The sequence below is a fragment of the Alexandromys fortis genome, unplaced genomic scaffold, assembly GCF_014885135.2.
Source record: "Alexandromys fortis isolate MF-2015 unplaced genomic scaffold, M_Fortis_MF-2015_v1.1 scaffold_15, whole genome shotgun sequence".
Classification (NCBI taxonomy): Eukaryota; Metazoa; Chordata; class Mammalia; order Rodentia; family Cricetidae; genus Alexandromys; species Alexandromys fortis.
This window is the reverse complement of record NW_026067911.1, coordinates 3,010,184-3,032,819: the sequence shown is the minus strand read 5'-3', so window position 1 is coordinate 3,032,819 and position 22,636 is coordinate 3,010,184. Positions and strand designations below refer to the sequence as shown.

The following is a 22,636-nucleotide window of genomic DNA, read 5'->3' as shown; positions in this document are numbered from 1 at the left end:
GCCTTTGTTTACCACAGAAATCCCATTTCTGTGAGTCATAACCTCGATTTCTCCTTCAAAATCCGCGTTAATGACTCCAGGAGCAACAAGAATCCCTTGCATAGTGGTGTAGTGGTGCTACTTCTCCCCTGTAGCAATCCTACAGTGCCTTCTGGTAGAGGGCCGTAAGCCCCAGTGGAGAGCTTGCATCCCCACTGCAGGAGTTAAAATGGTATAAATGGAAGAGCTGATTTTGAGCCCTGCACTGCCCGGGGTTGCCCTGCTTTCATCCTGATTGGATTTCTTTGCAGGAGAACAGACTGCTGGATCACCCCATAGATTTGTTTCAGGCTGGAGGCAGGCCCTTCTGCTCATCTCCTGGAGAGGATTCCCTTGGACTTCTTTCTTAGATCTGCATTTGTTAGTCTAATGTTTTCTTGTCCTGCATCTTCAGCGTAATCCCAGTTCCTTCCTCACCCCTGGGCTTACTCTCCTATCAGGATACTGCTTGAAGTCCTGGAAGACCCCACCTGAAGCAGCTTCCTGGAGTCCTTGAGTCCCTTCTTCTCTCTGGGCCTTGATTGCTTTGTCTGGAGAGATTTACGAACATCTTCAACTGTCCTCTCCTGTAAAGCAGTGTGTATAACCAGTATCTGAACACATCTGAATATAACCAGAGATGTCATCTTTCTTTCTAAAAGGCTGCTTTACCTATTGCTTTAGCATTCTCACACGCTTGATTCCCTGAGGCTGTGCTCCACAGCTGTCTGCTAGGCTGGAGCAGCTTGCTGCGTTCTCGGCATGGCTGTCCTGCCAGGAACTGGGGATCTTGGCCCTCAGGTGTCTTCCGGGCTAGCGGTGGCAGCGGTTGCTTGCAAAGTCAGCTGCAGTGTGGGCTGGGTACACCACTTTTACTTCTCTGAACCCAAGAACGGTCTGAAAAATAGTCACTGTGCCACTATTATAGGGGAGGAAGATTTACAAAATCTACGGATTCTTAAGATTGCTGTCCTTGTTTCTGCTCTATCCCAGTTCTCCAAGCTTTCAAAATATACCCAAGAAAATATGCAGACAGCTGAATAGTATTTCCTTGTCCCGTAGCTAGTTATATACAATTTTACTCCTGATAGATATCATTGCCTTTTTACCTTAAACTTATTTGAGCACTCATCTTTTACTTCTACACCTGTGGTGTCCAACATGCTCTCCCTTATACACATCTGGGCCACACATCTGGGCCACACATCTGGGCGCCATCTGTAGTAGCCACCCATTGAGGGGGGGGCATCTGTCAGGGTCCAGCCTCAACAGGTTTGTATGTTCCAGGGTAGGGGCGTGTGGGTTAGAAATGTTAGTCAGAGAAAACAGAGATACAAAAGAAACACAGAGACACAGGATAGTGCCAAGATTGCAACCCAATGATGCTGAATCCACCCATGTTTTTTTTCTAATGATCTTTAAATACCCCAGTCCAAAAATGGGGAAGAAAGCAAAATACTTTTTTTTTTTTAATGATACAAGGAATAAACAAAGTGATTACCATCTTCATACCCAAAGCACCAAGTAACCACACCCTAGGTCAAGATATTCTGTTAGTAGCCACACTTTTAAGTTAAATCTCCTGTCAATAACCTCGAAGGAGCAAGACTGGGCTTAAACTCTGCTGCCCTTCAGTCGAGGTGGAATGGATCCACGTCTACGGTCCCCCGCATGTAATCATCATTGCCTCTTAATATTTTTAAGTAGATTGTTTATGTCTCCCATATAATTAGAGGAAAATGGCAGAAATAACCATTTGCATTAGAAATAATTCATGGACATAAGTTTTGATCGTGAACCCGTTTAAAGCCCTTTACTTTCCTCTCTCTTTCATGATGTCTCAGACAGAGAATGGACTCCGGGACAATGACATCAAGCCAAGAGTCAGCGAGTGGGAAGTGATCCAAGAGTCAGGGACTAAGCTGAAGCCCATGTATGGACCAGGGTACACGGGCCTGAAGAACCTGGGCAACAGTTGCTACCTCAGTTCTGTCATGCAGGCCATCTTCAGCATCCCAGAGTTCCAGAGAGCGTAAGTGTGGCCCCGCTGCTGACGAGCCACTGTGCTGCCAGTCTCCCTGGGCTGGTCCTTTCTGTGCGCTTGGAAACACATTGCTTTTGCCCTGGGGATTCTGCTGTATCGCGGTGGGAGTGTGACTTCTCATCCTGAGGCCCAGTGAGAGCTCTCATCCAGTATCACAGGATGGGGTGAGATGAGGAGTGCTTGGAGATGGAGCAACACCTCACAGTCAGTCGTCGTGGCTCTCAGACCATATCTGTGCCAAGAATATGTCAGCCATACATCTTCATAGGACACCTGCCTGATCTTTTTTCTAGGTGGGCCAGTAGAGGGCTAGGGACATCTGTTCTCCAGAGGGGAATTTTGTGGAGAATTTTAGGTTATTATTTTTTGTTACTGGGAGTGTGGTTCCTGGAAATCCTGGGCTACTAGGTGTGGGTCTGCCATCAGAAAAGGGTGGGACTCGATCAATAGAGACTGGTGTAGTGATTTGATAGCACCATGTTTAATATGTGGCATTGCATATGTTCCATTAATTATTCTTATGATAGCTATCCTCTATCCTGAGTTGGAAACTTTGACACTTTAGGTAGACATTCTGGGCATACCGAATTAGGGTGCTTCCTAATTCTGCTGGCCTCTTTCCCCTGTGCCTCCCCACACAAGTTGCTGTGTCTGTAGGTGTTTTCTGCATTGGGCTGTGCTCAGGACAAGAAGCCCTGCAGCTCTGGAGTGGGTAGGTTTCCACACTGGGTTAAGTATGGAAGAGGACATTCATGTCGAGATAGACTGAATAGCAGAGAGCATGCTGGGAGCAGCACACGGTGGTATCTTTTCCACATGGAGCTGAAACCCTAGTGGTTACACAGTGCTTCACTAAGTGTTCGTCAGGTCAGAGAGTCTTTCCTGTCAGAATTCAGTACTTAGCCATTCATTGCTGTTTTCTGCCTTTGAAAATATATTGTCCATTTTCCACATGTACTTTTCCACTCTTCAGTAAAGAACTAGCTGTGTTGTGTGTGTGTGTGTGTGTGTGTGTGTGTGTGTGTGTGTGTGTGTGAGAGAGAGAGAGAGAGAGAGAGAGAGAGAGAGAGAGAGAGAGACTGACTCAAGAGTAAACTCGGGTCTGATATCTGGCCTGAGGGAACACACAAAGACAGACATTTGGTAGATAAGCATCAACATAGTTATGAAGGTGTTCTATCCCAGGAAGGGGAAGGGAAGAAGGTCAGAGGGGATACACACCCCACTGATAGATGAGTGAGAGGGATGGGAGAGAGGGGCAGAAAGTTTGAAGTTCTAGCTTGGGGAACTTTTTCAGAGGCATGTACCTCCTATTATTTTTTATAAATTCTTACCCATGTTTCTGTCTTTTGTCATCTTCTGAGTATGGGTTAATCTGTTTGTCTTACCTGATGTATACTCCAAGGTTTCTTTTTGAAGTGCTTGTGAAATGCCTGTAGTGATATTTTGTTTATGTTTTAACAATTAAAGCTTGTCTGAAGATCAGAGTGCAGAGCTAAGCCACTAGAAGCCAGGGAGTGGTGTCGCACTCCTTTAATCCCAGGACTCAAGGCCACCATGGTCTACACGAGATTGAATCTCTCTATAGAGAAAAACAGAACTCACAGAAAGATGTTTCTAGCACTTAGGAGTTGCACACCCTTAATCCCAGCACTAGGGAGGTGGAGACAGGAGTGATATGTCTGGGCAGAGAGACGTATAGAAGGCGCAAGAAGACAAGAGCGGGGCTGTCTGGGGTTTGGTAGAGAGCACTGCAGTGCACAGTCACTGAGGACAGGATCGCCCCTTTGTTTGTCTGAGCCTTGGTAGCGGCTCTACCGCTCTAGTGGGCCGTGTCTGCTTTGCTTTTCTGATATTCAGCTTGAACCCCAATATCTGTCTCTGGATTTTTATTATTTGTGCTACAAATGCCCTTCTGAAAGGTGGCATATAGTTATTACTTATTTTAAACTATAATAGAAGAAACTTGTGCTCTTTCAAATTTCAGCATTTTTAGTGCTTTATTATCTAGGAATTTTTTTCTATCTTGTGAAATTTGACAAGTAATTAACCATACACTTTTTCTTTAACGAACATTTAACTCATGCTTGGATTTTGAATATAATATTTAAACCTCTGTCTGTTCTTGACCAGTTGGCACCATTACTTTGGGCCTTTGATGGCATAGTCCATGGTGGCAGTAATGTGTGGTGGAGGAGACTCATTCATTTCCTGAGTGTTTTATGTGGTGTGTAGAGGTCGCACCGTCTCCTGAAGGGACTTCCCCGTGACTAACTTCTTCCCACTAAGACCCACCTCTTAAAGGTGCTACCACGTCCCAGTAATGCCACAAGCTGGAGAACCAGCCTTTAACGACAATGCCTTTGGGGACAGGCATTGAAGTGTTTCAGTGCATTTCCTGTTTGGTTGTTTGTAGTCATTTTTGAGACTACAGTGTGTAAATGTAACTCTCAAAAGGAATAGAGATAGCTTATGCTTGAGTCAAACGTGAGTGCCCTGCGCAAACAAAGAGACATGCTCACTGTAGATTGGTCACTTTGTAGCATTGGTTACAGAACAAAGAAGGTCAGAAGTCAGAGTATTTACCAGATGCATTATTGAGAACCACAGGCAGACATGTCCGAGCAAAGCAGACGAAGCTTCGCCATAGGTATAGATACTGTCTGGTGACATTTTTAGCTTTTGCATTTGTAGAAACTAGTAGTTTGCTAAGAATACATTTTAAAGGGCTTAATAGTTCTAGTACGTTAGGTTAGACACATTACGTGGGTTGGTAAGGAATGACTTTCAAAGGGACTAAAAGTAGCTTAAGATAATTTAGCTTTGGCCTGCTGCATTTTAACTGTCCATAACTGTCAAGTTCAGCCATTTGCCTGTAGAGTGTTTAACACAGGTACGGCTCTTCTTTTTTCCTGCTGCCTTAAGTTTACAGATGACGTGAGTCTGTCCAGTTAATAGATGTGAATAAATGGTTCTCCTTGTCAGACACTCTTACTGTAGGTGCTGCCTAGAGGCTCTGGCTTCTCACAGACTGCATTTTTGTACAGAATCTGGAGCCACAGATAATAACAAAGAATATAGGTAAACTCTGTAATTCCAACTAGCGGTGGGGGTTGAGAAGCTAAGCAGTTAGCAGGGAGCTGGGAGGGTGGGCTGCCATCCTTCCTTTTGCCCAGCTTGCCAAGGGGCTTTCAACAGACCCGAGGAAGCGTTATTTATTAAGCATCTGGAAAAGAAACAACAGAGGGCCTGGTCTTGAAGCAGGGGTGAGAGTGGTGAATAGCCAGAGAGCATCATGGACACGGGGACAGAGCTTCAAATGAGATCAGAAAGTGGGCAAAGGTAAACGTCATGAAGCTATAGTCATACCCCATCTCAAATAATTCACAACAAATCAACAACATAAAGCAGAGAGGGTGACTGGAAAATGACCTGGGGGGTGGAGGGAGCGACTACATGTTAACCTTAGATGTCAGGGTTAAGGCTAGTACTGTTTTGTCAGGATTGTGGCCTCCAGGGAGAGAGAGAGAGAGAGAGAGAGAGAGAGAGAGAGAGAGAGAGAGAGAATGGTCAAGCAGTGACATACCCCAGAATCTCAGAAATCAGCTTTGGAGCCAGGCTTTGTGTGTGTGTGTGTGTGTGTGTGTGTGTGTGTGTGTGTGTGCGCGCGCGCGCGTATGTGTGTGCACACATATGTGTATACATTCTGGCCCCCGTCACCTACTCCTGGGTGACATGGGTGCTACCTAGTAAAGCCACACCCCAAGTTCTTATCTCTCTCATGGGATAATGGCAGTTCTGAACCCCTGGGTCACAGGGATGCAGTGAAGAATTTTTCAACCTCACAGAAGTCCTTTCTCTAGAGTGCTTTATCTCAAGAAAGGTAGTTAGGGTAGCTGTCACTGCTGTTACTGTAATTTTGAAGTTACTGACTCAATTCCTAACAGTGAAGGAGAATGTTATACAAATACCTGCTAAGATGGTATAAGATGGGCCGTGGGAAACATGGTGACGGACTTAGTCATGACTTCAGTAAGGACAAATAGGGATTTCTAACCAACAAGCATGGGCAGGCTTGAGGGAAGAACATCCTCGTGAGGAAATAAAAAGATATAGGCTTTCCGGCCAAATCTTACAATCAGATTATTGTTGATGTTAGTCCATAATGGGCTGTTATGGAGGATGGGGACTTCCAATAAAGTGATAGAGCAAAGTTCACTGGCAAAAAACCCAACAAACAAACAAACAAACAAACAAACAAAAAACTTTAGAGGAGGAAAGACTGGGAAGGAAGCCCACAGCTGAGCTGGGTGTAGCGTTTGGGTACTGATCTTCACTTTGGCTGGAGAAGGCTGTCAGCAACCTCACCTGTTGTGTGTGGGTCAGTGTCTTACCGGTAGTGTAGCACAAGCAGGCTGTTTTTGGACTCGGAACCCTGTTGCCTTAACCTCCCCATTTGCTGGAGGCCGTTTTTTTTGAGGCAGTGATTATGGTGCCGTGGTTTCCGACATGTCAGAATGATGTGGGGGGGCTGTTGAGGAGATTCGGAATCTTAAATTTGTGTCTCAGGTGGGGAGATGGGCACATCTGAGGGGTGCCACTTCACAGGGCCTCTAGGGACAGGAAACCCATCCTGGATTTGGTCTGCTTTGGAGGGAGGAGCTCAGAAAAGCCTTTGCTCGGCTGAGTGTCTGTAGAGCGACAGCTTGCTTCTGTTGTCCCATTTCCGTGGTGACTGTCCTGTTGTCTCCTAGGTATGTGGGAAACCTCCCAAGGATATTTGACTACTCGCCGTTAGATCCAACCCAGGACTTCAACACACAGATGTAAGTGCCCAGTGTTGTGTTTTAATGTTTCTGGCGGGGTGTTCGCATTGGCTGCTGCTGAGTTGAAGGCAATTCCTTTTTCTTCTTTATTTCCTGTGTTTAAAATGGGCGTGTGTTACCTTTATAGAAGAGATTAATAAAGTTAAAGTTACTGAGGAAACTTGGAGAGTGGGGTTAGAGCCAAGCTGTCTGTGAGGAGTCCGGACAGAGAGCAGTTCCCTGCCACACAAGGACTCATGGGTGACCTTTCCATCTCTGTGGGAAACAGCAGTGGCCTCTTCATTGTTTGTCTCTCTCCTGTCTAGGACTAAGTTGGGGCACGGCCTCCTCTCTGGCCAGTACTCAAAGCCTCCAGTGAAGTCTGAGCTCATTGAACAAGTGATGAAGGAGGAACACAAGGTATGTGTCCCCGTGTGCCATGTGGCCATGTACGTGGGTGAGCTTTGGTCAGCAATGGGAGTTTACTGTGTTGGCAAAAGGCTGTTGTCAATTCTGGGAACTGTCAGGGTAGCTGTGAGTGGGGTCTTGTCCCTGTGTCCTTTAAAAACAAGGTAAGGAAAAGACACCAGTGTCAGTTACCACTGGCTTGGGTCTCAACATGGGTGACATGTGTGTCCTCACTCATAATTTTCCTAAGGCAGATTTGGGATTGGAGGCATGAAGCTTAAAAACTGCCTTCTCCTTATCCAGTATGGGCCTCTCAGTGTTTACCTTAAACTCCAGATGTTTTTGCTAGGTCCCCTTGTCTCCCTCCTGCCCTGTCTCCATCTCCTCCTCCCCACCCCCTTCCAGCTCCCTTTTCTTCCTTCTAGAAAGAGTCTCCCTGTGTAGGCCAGCATTGTGTAACTTTTTCTTCAGAGATACAAACAACATGTACTCCCTGTATGTAGGCTACGTGAAACAGGCCACAGTAACAGTTAACCTAAATCTGGTTTGAGGAGCCAATGAGTTTCTTGGGGAGTACTCGGATGAACACGGATGAGGGAGGACTGACAGGAGTGTGGGTTCCCCAAAGGCAGCCAACCCCAGCATGGGCAATGACTCAGGGAAGCAGCATCCCTATAACTCTGTCCTATCTGCAGACAACTCTCCCAAAGAGTTTCATTTCCCTCAGAATTGTCTCTTCTGAGTACCCCATGTTCTCTTGTACACTGTGGTGCTCAAGCCTGTTCCATGCTGGGTCTCAAGTGTTTGACCTCTATGCTCCCCAGTTAGGTCAGCTATCCTTAGCTAGTATGGTAATTTAAGAGCAGGCGTGGAAAGTGAGTTCCTTGTTGGTCATGTGGGGTTAGCTGCTGGTGGGAGTGGGCAAAGGAGGGAAGGAGGACGTGAAGGGCAGTGTATCCTCAGAGGTGTCTGGATGGAGAGAGGGAAGTATGCTGGGAAGGGGATAGGGAGGGAGTAGATGCTTTGCCTAGTGAGCCCAGGAGAGGCGAGGAGGGTGGGATCGGCAGAGCTCACCTTCTCAGGTTGTCTTGTTACCCAGCATTGCAAGGTAATGGCTGCAAATCCTCCAGGACTTGGGGGATTCTGACTGGGACACACGGGGATCCTGACGTGGGACACACAGGGATTCTGACTGGGGACATACGGGGGATCCTGACTGAGGACACACGGGGATCCTTACTGGGGACACACAGGGGATCCTCACTGGGGACACACAGGGGACACACGGGGATCCTGACTGGGACACATGGGGGATCCTCACTGGGGACATACGGGGGATCCTGACTGAGGACACACGGGGATCCTGACTGGGGACACAAGGGGATCCTGACTGGGGACACACGGGGATCCTGACTGGGACACACGGGGATCCTGACTGGGGACACATGGGGATCCTGACTGGGGACACACGGGGATCCGTACTGGGGACACACGGGGGATGGGTTTATGCTATGGGATCACTAGACATCTCTCTTTAGCTTCCATGAAACTTGGAAGGAGTGATGGTTGATGAAAACAAACTTGCATTTTGAGCTCATTATTCTTGGATGTTGTTTAGTCTGTGTTGGGTCTTGGGAGCTCTGTGGGGGCAGCTGCCACCTTGACTGGTGAAGATGAGGAGCCTGGTCCTGCAGGGCTGTGCAACTGCAGGCAGATCGCCAAGCCACACTCTTCAGATGGCTTCAGCTGGGGTGTTTTCAGCTGTGTCCTAACGATGGTAAAATCTGTGTGCATTTATGACCATTATTGTGCTTTTAGAATCTCCTTATTCGAGGGGATATAAACTCTTCAGGTGAACAGTGTCTGGAAATAAAACTGAGTTTTGCTGCTATCATGATGTCCTCAGCCATGATGAAGAAGTAGCTCAGGATGACCAGAGTACAATATTTATTGATCTCACAAACAAGAGGCTATAGCCCCTTCTGTGCCTCCACATCAGATCCAGTTGCTGTTATCAGCCAGGCAGGCAGGTGGGAACCCCTGCTCTGACTGAGGTATGACTGGCCTCACTCGGGCCACATTAGGCTGAGCGTGGTTTCTTGGTTCATCCATGATATATAATCCCTAGCCCCTTAATGGCAGCTAGAGGCCACTGGCAGCCCTCTAGTACAAGGAAGGACATGATTCCCAGCTGACACCAATCTCTGTGACTTGTGACCTATTTAGTGCTTTTGGCATTTGGATTTGTGACCTTTGGTCTAGATGACTTAGAAAACACTTCCCTGCTGTGTAGAATGAGGACATGGTGGTCTGGAAGAAAGAATCCTAAAGGGTTTGGGGTGTTAAATTGGTAGAGTGTTGGCTGACATGCACAAAGCCCGGCTAGACTGATGGTGGTGGAGCAAGGCTGTAATCCCATCACTAAGTGTTGTTGTTCTAGAGGACCTGGGAGAATGGAGCCGATGAGGCAACAGCCACCTTTATTCAGAGCATCAGACAATTTATACTCTGAGGGCTAAGAGAAATCACAAGAGTAAAGTTCTCATGAGTTCAAGCTGTGTACAATCACAAAGACGCAAAAATGTTTTTCCATAGAGGCATGTAAAGGATCATTCAGACATTTGGTTGAATAACAACAGCAAGCAGCAATGAGTAATCTGAAGTCGACTCACTCCCACCCGCTGTGCCTGGGAGGAACAGGAAAACATTACAAGAACAATTCCGTGCTTTGAAGAAGCTGAGGCTATGAGATTCTTGTCTTGTTTTCTTGGAGTTTTCTCGCAAGCACTTAGAACTCTCCTCACACAACTCCAATGCTGGACCGTGTTCTGACAACAAAGGAGGTGGAGGCAGGAGGATCATAAATGCAAGGTACATAGTGAGCTTAAGGCCAGCCTGGCCTAAATGAATCCCTGAGTAGGTGGACTTTCTTTCCTGTCAGCCAGTTCCCAAATAACCACATAGAAACTTATTATTAACTATAAATGCTTGGCCAATAGCTTAGGTTTATTACTAGTTTACTCTTATATTTTAAATTAACTCATATTTCTTTCTTTTATTTGTTATTGCTATTTCTTTCAACCATAGTTTCCCCTCCCAGCTCTCCTCCTATTCCACCCCTGACCCTGCCTTCCCTCAACCCACCTTTCATCCACTCCTCAGAAAGGCTAAGGCCTCTCATGGGTAGTCAACAAAGCCTGGCACATTGAGGCAGGACCAAACCCTTCCTCCTTACATCAGAGCTGAGCAAGGCATCCCACCATAGGGAATGGGCTCCACAAAACCAGTGCATACACTAGGGATAGGTCCTGGTCCCACTGCCAGGAGCCCCTCAAACAGACTAGACTACACAACTGTCACCCACATATAGAGGGCCTAGTTTAATCCCATGCAGGCTCCACAACTGTCAGTCTGGAGTTCAGGAGTTTCCATGAGTTTCCACCAGTTTGGTTCAGCTGTCTCTGTAGATTTTCCTGCCATGACACCCCACCCCCATTCATATATTCTCCCTTTCTTTGATTGGATTTCCAGAACTCAGTTTGGTGCTTGTCTGTGGATCTCTGCATCTGCTTCAATCAGTTGCTGGATGAAGGCTCTATGATGACAGTTAGGGCAGTCACCTATCTGATTATAGGAGAAGGCCAGTACAGACACCCTCTCCACTATTGCTGGGAGTCTTAGCTGTAACCCATATTTCTTATTCACACTCTGTCATGTGGCTCAGAACCTTTTCCCAGTACTGGGCAAGTTCATCTCCTCCCTGTCTCCTCATGAATCTCTGACTCCTCCCCTTCTTCATGCTCTCTGCTCTTTCTTTGCCTGCAAGTCCTGCCTGCCTAACCAGATATTGGCCAGTCAGCGTCTTTATTAACCCAGTCACAGTGACATATATAATTCATACAGTGTAAAGAAATATCCCACAGCAAAGGTAGAATGCTGTGGGCATGGGAACTGCCCCAGGCTGTCTGATGCCTGTGCAGCTGCTCTTGGTACCTGTGTGATCCTGCTTCAGCACCTGGTTGGATGGGGCTTTTCAAGTCTGCAAATTACCTGCAAGCTCAATAGCGTGGGCCTTTTGCTTCTCAACTCTGCCTTTGGCCTTGGATCTTGGATCATTCCTCATAGATAAGCAGCCTGATATGAAATCATCAGCTGTAGACCAAAAGAATTCCTAGATTTTTAGTGACATCTTAGTCAAGAAACCATTTCATCTATAAAAAAGAATCCCAGTGTCTTAGTTATGGTTTCTATTGATGTGCTAAAACTCCATGACCTAAAGGAACTTGGGGAGGAAACGGTTTATTTTGTCTTACGCTTCTGGGTCTATCACTGATGGAACTTAAACAGGGCAGACATCAGGAAGGAGGAACTGAAACAGACCATGGAGGAACAGTGCTTACTGGCTTGCTTCTCATGACTTGCTCAACCTTCTTTCTTTCTTATACACCCCAGGATCATCTGCTCAGGGGTGCCACCACCCAAAATGGGCTTGGCCTTCCCTTATGAGTCTCTGATTAAGAAAATGCCTTGCCTATAGGCTTGCCTATGGGCCATTCTAATAGAAACATTTTCTCTGCTGTGGTTTGCTTTTCTCAGATATGTCTAGGTTTGTGTCATATTGACAAAAGCTAATGATCACACCCAGTATTTTAGTTCCTTTATAAGATTTTATCTATTTATTTGTGCATTTATTTATTTATTTATTTGTGTGAGTATGTGTGTAAGTGTCTCTCTGTGTGTGTGTGTGTGTGTGTGTGTGTGTGTGATATGTACAAATGCAAGTGGAAGCCAGACGAGGGCTTTGGATTGGCTAGAGCTGGGTTTAGGTAGTTGTGATCGACCCAATCTGGGTGTTGGGAACTGAACCTGGGAAGATCACTAGGCACTTTTAACTGCTGAGTCATCTCTCCAGCCCAGTATCTGATATGGGCTCTACCGTGTCCTTAAGAGTTTGTTCTTGGTATTTATTCTACTTGTTTATTTATGCAGAGGACAGCACCCAGACTCTTGCTCATCTGGACCAGTGCTTTCACAGAGTTTGAAGGTGACAATCCTTCGGGTTTTCCCCTGCAAACAGCATGCTTGAAGTAGTTGTGTATTCTGAGAAACTGTGTCTGGGACAGTTCGACCCCCAAATGAAATAAGGTTGACACCATTGTGGGCTTTAATGTCATCTGAGGTCACCAGCATCCTGCCACACAGAGGTGGTAGGATTTTAGTTTTAAGCATGGATGGAGTTTTGCTTTCTTTAGTTTATATTTACCCCAGTTGGGCAAATGTAACATTCTTGTCTTTTTTTTTTTAACATGAAAAAACACATTTCATTGTTTGTAAGTACAAGATAATGTTTCTAAGTGAATCAAACCGTAGACACAGTCTTCTTCGAGGTTGTTTCCCGCCACCAGGTTGAGTTGTTCATAACTAAAATTAACCGGCTTCAATCTGGTTGTTTTCTATCAGAGGATGAAATAAACAGGAGGAGGAGAAAGACTGCGTAGGATTCAGTGTTAGCGCTTTCACAGTTGGGCTTGAGGCGGGGCTGCTGGAGATCAAGGCTGTCAGCAGGACTTGCCCTTCTCTTTTTGTATGTGCTCCGTCTACTCCACACACCGAATCATTCTAGTATGCCAGTTACTCAGGACAATCATGCTAACAGCTCTTCCCCCAAATACCGCCCAGTGCAGGAACTGGCCAGGGATTGTCTGGCAAACATGTGTTGGGGACAGGTTGCGCTATGTGGTCAGAAACATCTGCAGGCATTGCTCTGATGCACTGGAAGCTCCAGCTAGCTCACTTTTTTGCTTGTTAATGAACGCCTTGGGCTCTGGGGAGCCAGTGGACACTGTCTGACTGTGTGCCAGCATGCTGTTAGAAGGTTCTGGGCAAGCGTCTGGGAGAGCCTTGGCACTGTAGTCCTCTCTCTAACTTTAGCTGGTCTTTTTTTCACTTGCTGAAGGAGAAAGAAGTACAGTAACCTAGTTGTACTACAGACTTCCTGGGTGCATGCTCACATGTTTGCACACACACACATGAACATATACATAAACTAAAAAAGAAAAAGAAAACAAATTTGCATCTTTGTGTAGAGAGCAAAGCATAATGCATTCCCCTCGAGCATTCTGAGCACTGACAGGCATCAGTAATCAGCCATTGTGAGTGCAGGTGTGGGTAGAGGCCAGCGACGTGGGGCTCCTCTGATGCTGGAGTTACAGGTGGTTGTGAGCTCTCTGAAGCCTGGTGTGGGGGCTGGGATGTGGACTCAGATCCTCTGGCAAAGCAGTGAGTGCTCTTAGCCACCAGGTCACCTCTCCGGCCCTATGAACTCTTCCTTTTCTGCCAGGGTTCCCCTCTGTAGCACATCTTTAGTCTGCTAAGACATTTGGCTACTGTGTCACACGTTCTATGAGGATGGGCCTCAAGCCTGTTAACAAAGTGGAGCATTGGCACCCACTGTCCTGATCTCTGAGTCCACAGGAAGAGTCCCAATTTGTTCTCACATAAAGTTTCTCTCTCTCTCTCTCTCTCTCTCTCTCTCTCTCTCTCTCTCTCTCTCTCTCTCTCTCTCTCTCTTTATGTATGTATGTATGTATGTATATGTGTGTGTCTAGATATTTTTAGACAGTCTTATGGACCCCAGGTGATTCTTAGACTTGCTGCTCAGCTAAGGATGACACCGAGCTTCTGCTCTTCCTGCCTCCACCTCCTGAGTGCTGGGATTACAGATATATCCCACCACACCTGCTTTCTGTGGTGCTGAGGATGGAGTCCCAAATTTCATGCATGCTAGATCAATACTTTGCCAACTGAGCTAGCCTCATTCTCATAAAGTTTATAGAGAGCCACGTCTACATACCCTGTTGATGCTGGCTCTTGTCATGGTCGCCTTTCTCCTCATTTGAAAGGCGGGGTCACAGTTAGGCCACACCCACTTGCCATTCGGGCTTCAGATGTATATGGAAGTGCTATCTGCTGATTTATTCTTTTTTTTTTAATTTAGTGTTTTTGTGTGTATTCTTATTTCATACAATATATTTTGATCATAATCTTTCTCCTCCTCTGACACCTCTCAGATCCTCCCCACCTACCCAACTTCGTGTTCTTCCTTCTTTCCCTAAAGTAAAAGACAAAAATAAAAAACAGAAGTCAAAGAAACAAAAAACCAGTAAGACAAAATTTCAAAGCAGAATAAAACAAAAAGTCCATTAAACAACAAACCAACAAAACAAAACATGGACTTTGTTTTCTGTTGCTGACTACTCGTGGTGGGAGGGCCTCCCCTAGAGTGTTGCTTTTTCTGTCCAGTGACGCTCTGCTGAGGAAAACGGGTTTTTCTCTATCAGCAAGGTTCATGCAGACAGTTTCTTTGTAGAGGTGGATCATGTGTCCACGTTCCTCTCTCAGTGCTGGGATTTTATCTAGTCTGAACCTGTGCAGGTCCTGTGTTGCCACAGTCTCTGTGAGTTCATATGCGCATCGGTCCTGTTTAGACTCTCCAAAGTCTCTCATTCTCTGCCATTGTCACTTGTGGGACTCCGTGGGAATTACTGTCTACTGCAAGGGGTGTCTCTGACGTGGGCTGAGTGATGCTCTTACCGATGGGTACAGCATTATGTCACTAGGAGTCATTTTATTACTATGTCTCTTTAGCAGAGTAATAGGTAGGTTTTCACCTACAGAAGATGATTTTGTCTTTATACTCTAGCCTCAACAGAACGGGATCTCCCCACGCATGTTCAAGGCCTTTGTCAGCAAGAGCCATCCAGAATTTTCCTCTAACAGACAGCAGGATGCCCAGGAGTTTTTCTTGCACCTGGTCAATCTGGTAGAGGTAAGTCTGGAGGACATCCCACAGAAATGCACCAGCTTCTCTGTGGATGGCGTGACCAAATACCCCTTTTCTTTACATCAGTCACTCATGGGGCCTCTGGGTGGCTGTCTCTGCTGGCACTTGATGTGGCTGCCTCTCACATTCGGGTTCCAGATGCTGCTGGCTTTGTATGGCTTTCATGCTGTGTGTGTGATAGGTGTGCCTGGCCTCTGCACAGAGCCCCCCGAGAGCCCCTCCAGGTCCCTGATATCCAGCCACTACCACTCAGGTGATCACGCTGCTGGTGCACCAGAGCTGAATCCCGTGGAAGCCATGAAGAATTCACCTTAAACAGAACAGAATAGCAGCCTTTCCCCCTTGGTTAGGAAAGTGTTCTTTACAGAAAAGGGAGAAAACTCAGAGGAGCAAATCAGAGCTGTCATAATAGCAGGCGCTGTGGCTAACATTTTGGCAGCTGAGCCTTCAGTCATTCCCCAATCGCGTGTGAATTCTGTGTGTGAGAGTAGTATTTTTCCCAACTGCGTGTGAATTCTGGGTGTGAGCAGGGTTTTCCTTAACTTATTACCATATCCTCATGTGCCCTAATATAGCATGGTTTCTTCATTTGTCTATAGTCTACGTTAAGTGCATTTAAAACTGTATCAAACAGATCTTGTTTTTCCAGGACAGTATATTATCCTCTTTCTATTCATTAGCTTATCTTCCTTCCTTCTTCTAATCCCACCAACACCTATCTGTCTTCTGTGGTTTTAATGACTTTGTAATATTACTTCACAGGTGAACTTGAATTTATTTATCCAACCCCTCATTTGGGGACACTATATAAATCACAGTGTCTATTATTATTATTATTATTATTACAAATTTTCACCTCCTCCCATTTGCCTCCTCCTCCCCCCATTCCCCAAATCACAGTGTCTTAATCTGGTTGACTTTCATGTCCAGAAAAAAATGCTCCATAAAGAAAGATCTTGATGCCAGAATCGTAGTTGACATTGTGCCATATTTTATTCACGGCTTCATTCCCCTGTATCCGCTAACCTGGTTCTATCTGACCTACAGAGGAATCGCATTGGCTCAGAAAACCCAAGTGACGTTTTCCGGTTTTTGGTGGAAGAGCGCATCCAGTGCTGTCAGACCCGCAAGGTCCGCTATACGGAGAGGGTGGACTACCTGATGCAGTTACCTGTAGCCATGGAGGCAGCAACCAACAAAGGTAACAGTCCCGGATGGGAAAAGAGCCATGTGTGCCTCCCTGCGGGCAGACCTGCCCCAGAGATAAGGTGCCCGGTCACTGGGATGGATGGGGCTGTGCTTGCGTTGCATGGCCCTTCTCGTTATTTCCAAGTCACTGCATGACTGTCTGTGGGGGTGGCTAAATGTATCATGCAGGCCTTTGCAGAGGATTCTGGACAGGGGCTGCTTTCGAACCCAGAAATGGGGCTCACGGTTAGGCTGCAGTCAGTACAGTTATGTTGTTTGTGGCGATGTGGGTAGGCTTCTCTCATGACACGGAAAAGATGCTCTGGTATAAGCTGGATGGAAAATGGATCTTTGGGTGTTAGAAGTGGAATCAGAGATTTTCTACCTGAGTCTTTAAGGCAGGCCTCCTGGGAGGTGACTTGCAGGCAGGGCACTCTGTAACAGTGAGGCCCAAGAGGAGAATGCCTGGACTTTGAAATGCAGGAGAGTGCCATCATGCCTTTCAGGGCATGGCTCCGTCCCATACTGTCAGTGTGATCTGATTCTTCCCAGGCAGGAGGGATGGATGGTATTCCTTAGAGTTTTGTCTTAGAGAGGAAAAGGGCAAAATGGCTGTTGGATTGTTCATGTTGGGGTACCTGCCATCCTTGTAAAAATTCCTCTTTGAGTGCCTATTGCTCCTATTTGGGGGAGTTAATTTATTATGATATTGGAAGTGATGGTCCTGATGGTTTAAAGATGAAATTATTTCCATTGTCTATGCATGCATACAGCTTTGGGTTGCATTTAGATTCTTGACCATCATCTGAAATATGGAAGCTGTGGAATGTGTGCTTTGTTGCGTTTTGAGAGTGAGGGCTGTCTTACTTTTCCTGTTGTTCCATGAAGTGCCTGACGAAAGTCACTGGGGGAAGGGAGGGAGGAAGGGAGGGAGGGAGAAAGCGAGAGAAAGAGAGGGAGGGAGAGAGGGAAAAAGGGAGGGAGAGAGGGAAAAAGAGAGGAAGCTTGTGTTCAGCTTGCCGTCTTCTTCATATGCACTCAGGATGCTGATGGGGCTACTCATTTTTAGGGTAGATCTTCCCATTCAAATGAACCTAATCGAGACAATCCCTCACAGGCTCGGTCAGCCGCTAAACTAATCTAGATAATCCCCGAGGGCTATGCCTGGAGGTTTTACCTCCTAGATGCTGGGAGAACCTGACAAGTTGATTGTCAGTCTGAGCCACTGGAAGGAACAATTGGTTTTCCTTGCTCACCTCAGACTTACAGGTTCTGTTCAGGTCTGTCAGCCTCCGTGACAAAGATGTTCTCTAAAATTAATGTTGGTTTGAGAGTCTCAGTGCTCAGTTTCTCAAAGGGAATTCACATGCTATATAGGATGTGTGTGTGTGTGTGTGTGTGTGTGTGTGAGGATGCTGTGCAGAGGGACCTTTTTAATGCAAAATGAGGAGAGTTGCATGAGTTGGCTTACAGCAACCCCAGCTACAGGATTAGGAGGAGCAGCAGCACTCGGGCCCAGCAGGTGTCACTGCAGAAGCGGCCTCCATGCGAGGCTGCCATCCGGATCCTCTTGTGATGATTTCTGTTGTCAGGGAGAAGCATCAGACTCCCACTTGAGCAGTTGCTTTACTGATATAGTTGGTAGGGCGAGGCGGAATGAATCCGTTTGCATTTTAAAAGCTTTAATACAGTCCTGTGGTCTCGATTCACTATATGAGTGGTAATCTTTTTAAGAAAAGAAAGGAGACATGTAGTTTAGTTTCTGGATTTCTTGTAACATTTAACGTTTGTAGGCTAGATAGAAGTACTGTGTTGTAAACTGTCGGTAGATAGAGATGGTGTTTTTTTTTTTTTTTTTTTTTTTTTTTTTTTTTTTTTTTTTTTTTTTTTTTTTTTTTTTTTTTTTTTTTTTTTTTGTGGGGTGGACTTTTGAGACAGGGTTTCTCTGTAGCTTTAGATCCTGTCCTGGCACTAGCTCTTGCAGACCAGGCTGGCCTTGAACTCACAGAGATCTGCCTGCCTCAGCCTCCTGAGTGCTGGGATTAAAGGCGTGCGCCACTGGCTGAGAAGGGGTTTTAAAGCTTTTCAGAGGGGGTTAGGAAATATGTATGTGCATAAGCCAATCTATTAGGAGGGAATTTTTGTTATTGTTGTTGCTATTGTGAAATAATCAACTGGAAAGGAAATGATATTCAAAGTATTTGTGATGTTTTACCTGCAGTTAGTGTCAAAATGGGAGCAGATCCCTGGTCCCCCAAGGGTCCCCAGCACGCTCACTTCTTTCCTCTTATTATTGCCCCAGAAAGCAGTGGACTGGGTGCTGTTTCTGAGGGTGGGTTGTATTTCCAGGATGGTGTTGGTGGATAAAGGCAGGCTTAGACACATGCTCCCCTTAACCTCATGCTGTTGTGGGACCCATGACTGTAGTCACAGTGGCTGGAGGAAGCAAATCAGAAAGCACGTGACACCGAATCTCACCATTGTCTGGAGCTCGCTGACAGTCCTGATTTTATCTCCTTCCCTTGGCCATGTTCTTTTCCAGACAATTTAAAGTTGGCAGCCCCTCCCCAACCAAGCACCCAATCATTTGAAAAAACCCCCGCGCATTGGGGTTATATCTCTTTTGGGCCTCATCTGTGTTTGTTGACCAGGCCTTTAAGTCTAGGCTTCTCAGTGGCCTTTGTTTCTTTGTCAGGGATGTGAAGGGCCTGGGGAGAGGAGAGCCCGTGGTTCCCTGACAGCTGCAAACTCTGGTGTGAATCGGTATAAGAGCATCACTTGGGTCACTGGAGGGTGGGAAAGGGGAACCGTAGGCCCCTGAGTCATTGTTGTCTCATCAGGACTCAGTTCCTTCTTGTCGCTTTCAAAATGAAATAGCAAAACAAGCAAGAATAAAGAAAAATTCGAGTGATATCTGGGCACTGGTTGCTCAAACCTTTAATCTCAGCATTCAGGAGGCAGAGGCAGGCAGATCTTTGGGAGTTCAAGGACAGCCTGGTCTACAGAGTGAGTTCCAGGACAGCCAGGGCCACACAGAGAAATCCTGTCTCAAAAATAAATAAACAAACAAATATATAAAAATAGAATTAAAAAGTATTTCTGAATCCACAAAGCCTATAAGTAAGTCTTGGGAAGGGTCTCTGGGCAGACTTCTCTGGAATAGACAGACAGACAGGCAGCAATCCTGACCTGTAAGGAAATATGCCACCCAAAAGGGGTGTGGCTTCTGTGCACAAGAGAAGTGCGACCACCGCAGGTTCCTTCCTTGCTCTTCCTCAGATGAGCTGATCGCCTATGAGTTGATGAGAAGAGAAGCCGAAGCAAACCGAAGACCCCTTCCCGAGCTGGTGCGAGCCAAGATCCCCTTCAGTGCCTGCCTTCAGGCCTTTGCCGAACCAGACAATGTGGAGGACTTCTGGAGCAGTGCCCTGCAGGCGAAGTCTGCAGGGGTGAAGTGAGTAGGGCTGGCAGTCCCTGGGGGAGGTGGGGGCGGAGGCAGCAGAGGGGGCTGGGTGTTCTGGGAGTTTGTGGATGCTGTTCCTGAGGGTGGGATGGATTGCGATGGTCACCTGTAGCTGTCATTCAGGTCACTCGATGAGCCTGACCAATAGGACATTCCATCCTGTGATTCTGGTTATGTGCTGGGTGGGGGAGTGTTCACCTCCCCACTCCCCCCCCTTTTTTTTTTCAAAAAAAGCAAAATTGTGGTTTATTCTGCAGTTGAAATTTGCCTTTTTTCCCTCTCTTGCCACGAGAGTAGGGTTGAGAAACACCCTGGCTCCCATGTGGCAAGAATGGTTACTGGTTAAGAAATCCCCAAACCACTCACGGCAGCCTTCGATATGTAAACCCCGGAGCAGTATGTTGTAGTTTTACAGTTTTGTTTTGGCATAGGCCTTGGTTGATCGTGTGCCTCTCGGGGAAGTCTTGGGCATGCTAGGTGGGCATGAGAGTGTGCATGGTGAGCCCCTTACAGCCCAGTTAGGAGATGCGTCATGTTCATATGTGAGCCTGGCTGTTAGGTCCATGCAGTCTTTTCTCCACTGGATGATCTGATACAGTCAGTACTTGCTAACACTCTTCATGTTGCCCTTTGAGTGGGGGAAAGAGCGCTTACAGAGACAGAGTAAAAGGGCTACTGGGAGTTATGTCCATCCAGTTCTCCCTGTTTACCTTTTAATTGGGAAGTCTGCTTCCTCCTTCTCTACACTCCCCTTCTGTGCTGGAGATTGAGCCCAGGATTTCATAGATGCTAAACAAGCAAGCTATCAGCCAGCTATATTCTTAGCTGCTGGAAGCTTGTCTCTGGAATGTTACTACTGGGGAATGTTCTTGGCCTCCTCTTGAAGGGCAAGAGTGAGGTCTGAGTTGACAGAGTGAAGGGTGCAGGGCCGTGGTGCCTTGCTCTTTTCCCCTACAGCCTGATTGGCACGCAGACCTGCCATTGGTTGCTGTCTGCAGAGCCTTCAGGATCCTGTTTGCTTCAGGTTAGATGTCACATGCCAGAAACAGGAAAATAAGACCATTTATTTCAAAGGTTAAGAGTTAGAGACACATTTCCGTGGCAGAGGGCCTGCTAGGTGTGTATGAGCCCTGGGTTTGTTTCCCAGTACTGCAGAAAACAAAACAAAACAACAACCACTCCAAAATTCCCGTCCCTATATACCTCAGAGCAAAATCAGAGAACCCAAAATAACAAAACAAAGCAAAACAAAACCCAACAAAACCCCCATTTTTTGTCAAGTTAACTTTGAAAAGATCCTCATGCGATGAGGATTAGTAGCCATTCATTCTGTTCCAGCGGTCTGTCTTTAGGTAAGTTTTGATGTAGGGACTGCTGATTGTGTGTGTGTGTGTAAGTGTGTGTGTGTGTGTGTGTGTGTGTGTAAGTGTGTGTGTGCAAGCATGTGCAATATGTACAGGTACATACTTACCTCATGGTATATGTGGAAGTCAGAGAACAACCTTCTCCCACTTCTACCTTGTTTGCCACATGGCCTCTCTTGTTATTGTCCTTGCATATCGCAGCCTTATGGCAGCCAGTCCTGCAAGTTCCAGGGATTCTTACGGCTCCACCTCGCACCTCACTGTGAGAGCACTGGAATGATTGAGTGTATCACTGCCTGGTGCTATATGGTTTCTGGGTATCTGAACCCAGGTCCCTAAAGAGCCATCTCCTCAGAGTGCATATGCTTTTTCTAGGTGTAAAAAGAATTAGCTTTGTATCACAATTGTTATATGAAGACACAGTCCTTGTGGGACAGAAAAAGACGAGAGCTCCTAAAATACTCACCCTTTAAAATTTCCTGAGGCGCTTGTGATGAGCTTGTCGTCAGTGGTATCTTTTATTATTATTTCTGTTGTGTTTTGAGATAGGGTCTTGCTATAGCCCAGCCTCCCACCCCCCAGTTTTTAAAATGCTCTTAGTGGTGTGAGGTAGGCTCCTTTAGTCTCCAACTTCCCAGAGGGGTCATTGAAAAGAGAAGCAGTTGGCCAGTAAGTGGCCTGCTTGGGAGAATGACCTGGTCTGACTGCATTCCTAACCCAGGTTTATCTGTGTTACCACCATATTATGCAGATGTCCATATGTAGCCATCCTTAGTTGTCCTTATTATACTTTATAATGTTCCAAATGCTAATCTCGGCATTTGGAAAAGCCAGCTAGTGAACTTCTGGGAATTCATTATTTTTAATTTATTTTTTAGCCATGTAGGCTGTAATTTGACTGACATTTTGTTAGTGTGAGATCTTTTTTTTTTTAATTTATTTATTTATTTATTAAACATTTCTGTCTCTTCCCCACCGCCGCCTCCCCTTTCCCTCCCCCTCCCCCAACCAAGCCCCCCTCGCTCGTCAGCCCAAAAAGCAATCAGGGTTCTCTGCCCTGTGGGAAGTCCAAGGACCATCCACCTCCATCCAGGTCTAGTAAGGTGAGCATCCACGAAACTGCCTAGGCTCCCACAAAACCACTAGGTCCAGTAGAATCAAAAACCCGTTGCCATTGTTCTTGAGGTCTCAGTAGTCCTCCTTGTCCGCTATGTTCAGCGAGACCAGTTTTGACCCAGGCTTTTTCAGACCCAGGCCAGCTGGCCTTGGTGAGTTCCCGATCCCCATTGTCTCAGTGTATGGGTGCACCCCTCCCAGTCCTAAGTTCCTTGCTTGTGCTCTCTCTCCTTCTGCTCCTGATTTGGACCTTGAGATTTCAGTCCGGTGCTCCAATGTGGTTCTCTGTCTCTGTCTCCTTTCATCGCCTGATGAAGTTTAATATTCAGGAGAAATATTCAGGATTTTCTTTGGGTTCTCCTTCTTATTTAGCTTCTCTAAGAACCC

General features: G+C 46.3%; 1 protein-coding gene across 4 annotated transcripts in view; it reads left to right on the top strand.

Annotated features, from left to right (window-relative positions):
• The window catches only part of Usp13 (ubiquitin specific peptidase 13), a 117,371-nt gene that overhangs the window by 62,148 nt on the left and 32,587 nt on the right, over nucleotides 1–22,636 (top strand). For all 4 annotated transcript variants that reach the window (XM_050138372.1, XM_050138374.1, XM_050138373.1 and 1 more), the window contains 6 exons: nucleotides 1,863–2,050; nucleotides 6,817–6,888; nucleotides 7,194–7,287; nucleotides 14,978–15,103; nucleotides 16,166–16,319; nucleotides 19,586–19,760. In XM_050138372.1, coding sequence (XP_049994329.1) covers nucleotides 1,863–2,050; nucleotides 6,817–6,888; nucleotides 7,194–7,287; nucleotides 14,978–15,103; nucleotides 16,166–16,319; nucleotides 19,586–19,760 — 809 coding nt within the window. The remainder of the gene's footprint in view (nucleotides 1–1,862; nucleotides 2,051–6,816; nucleotides 6,889–7,193; nucleotides 7,288–14,977; nucleotides 15,104–16,165; nucleotides 16,320–19,585; nucleotides 19,761–22,636) is intronic.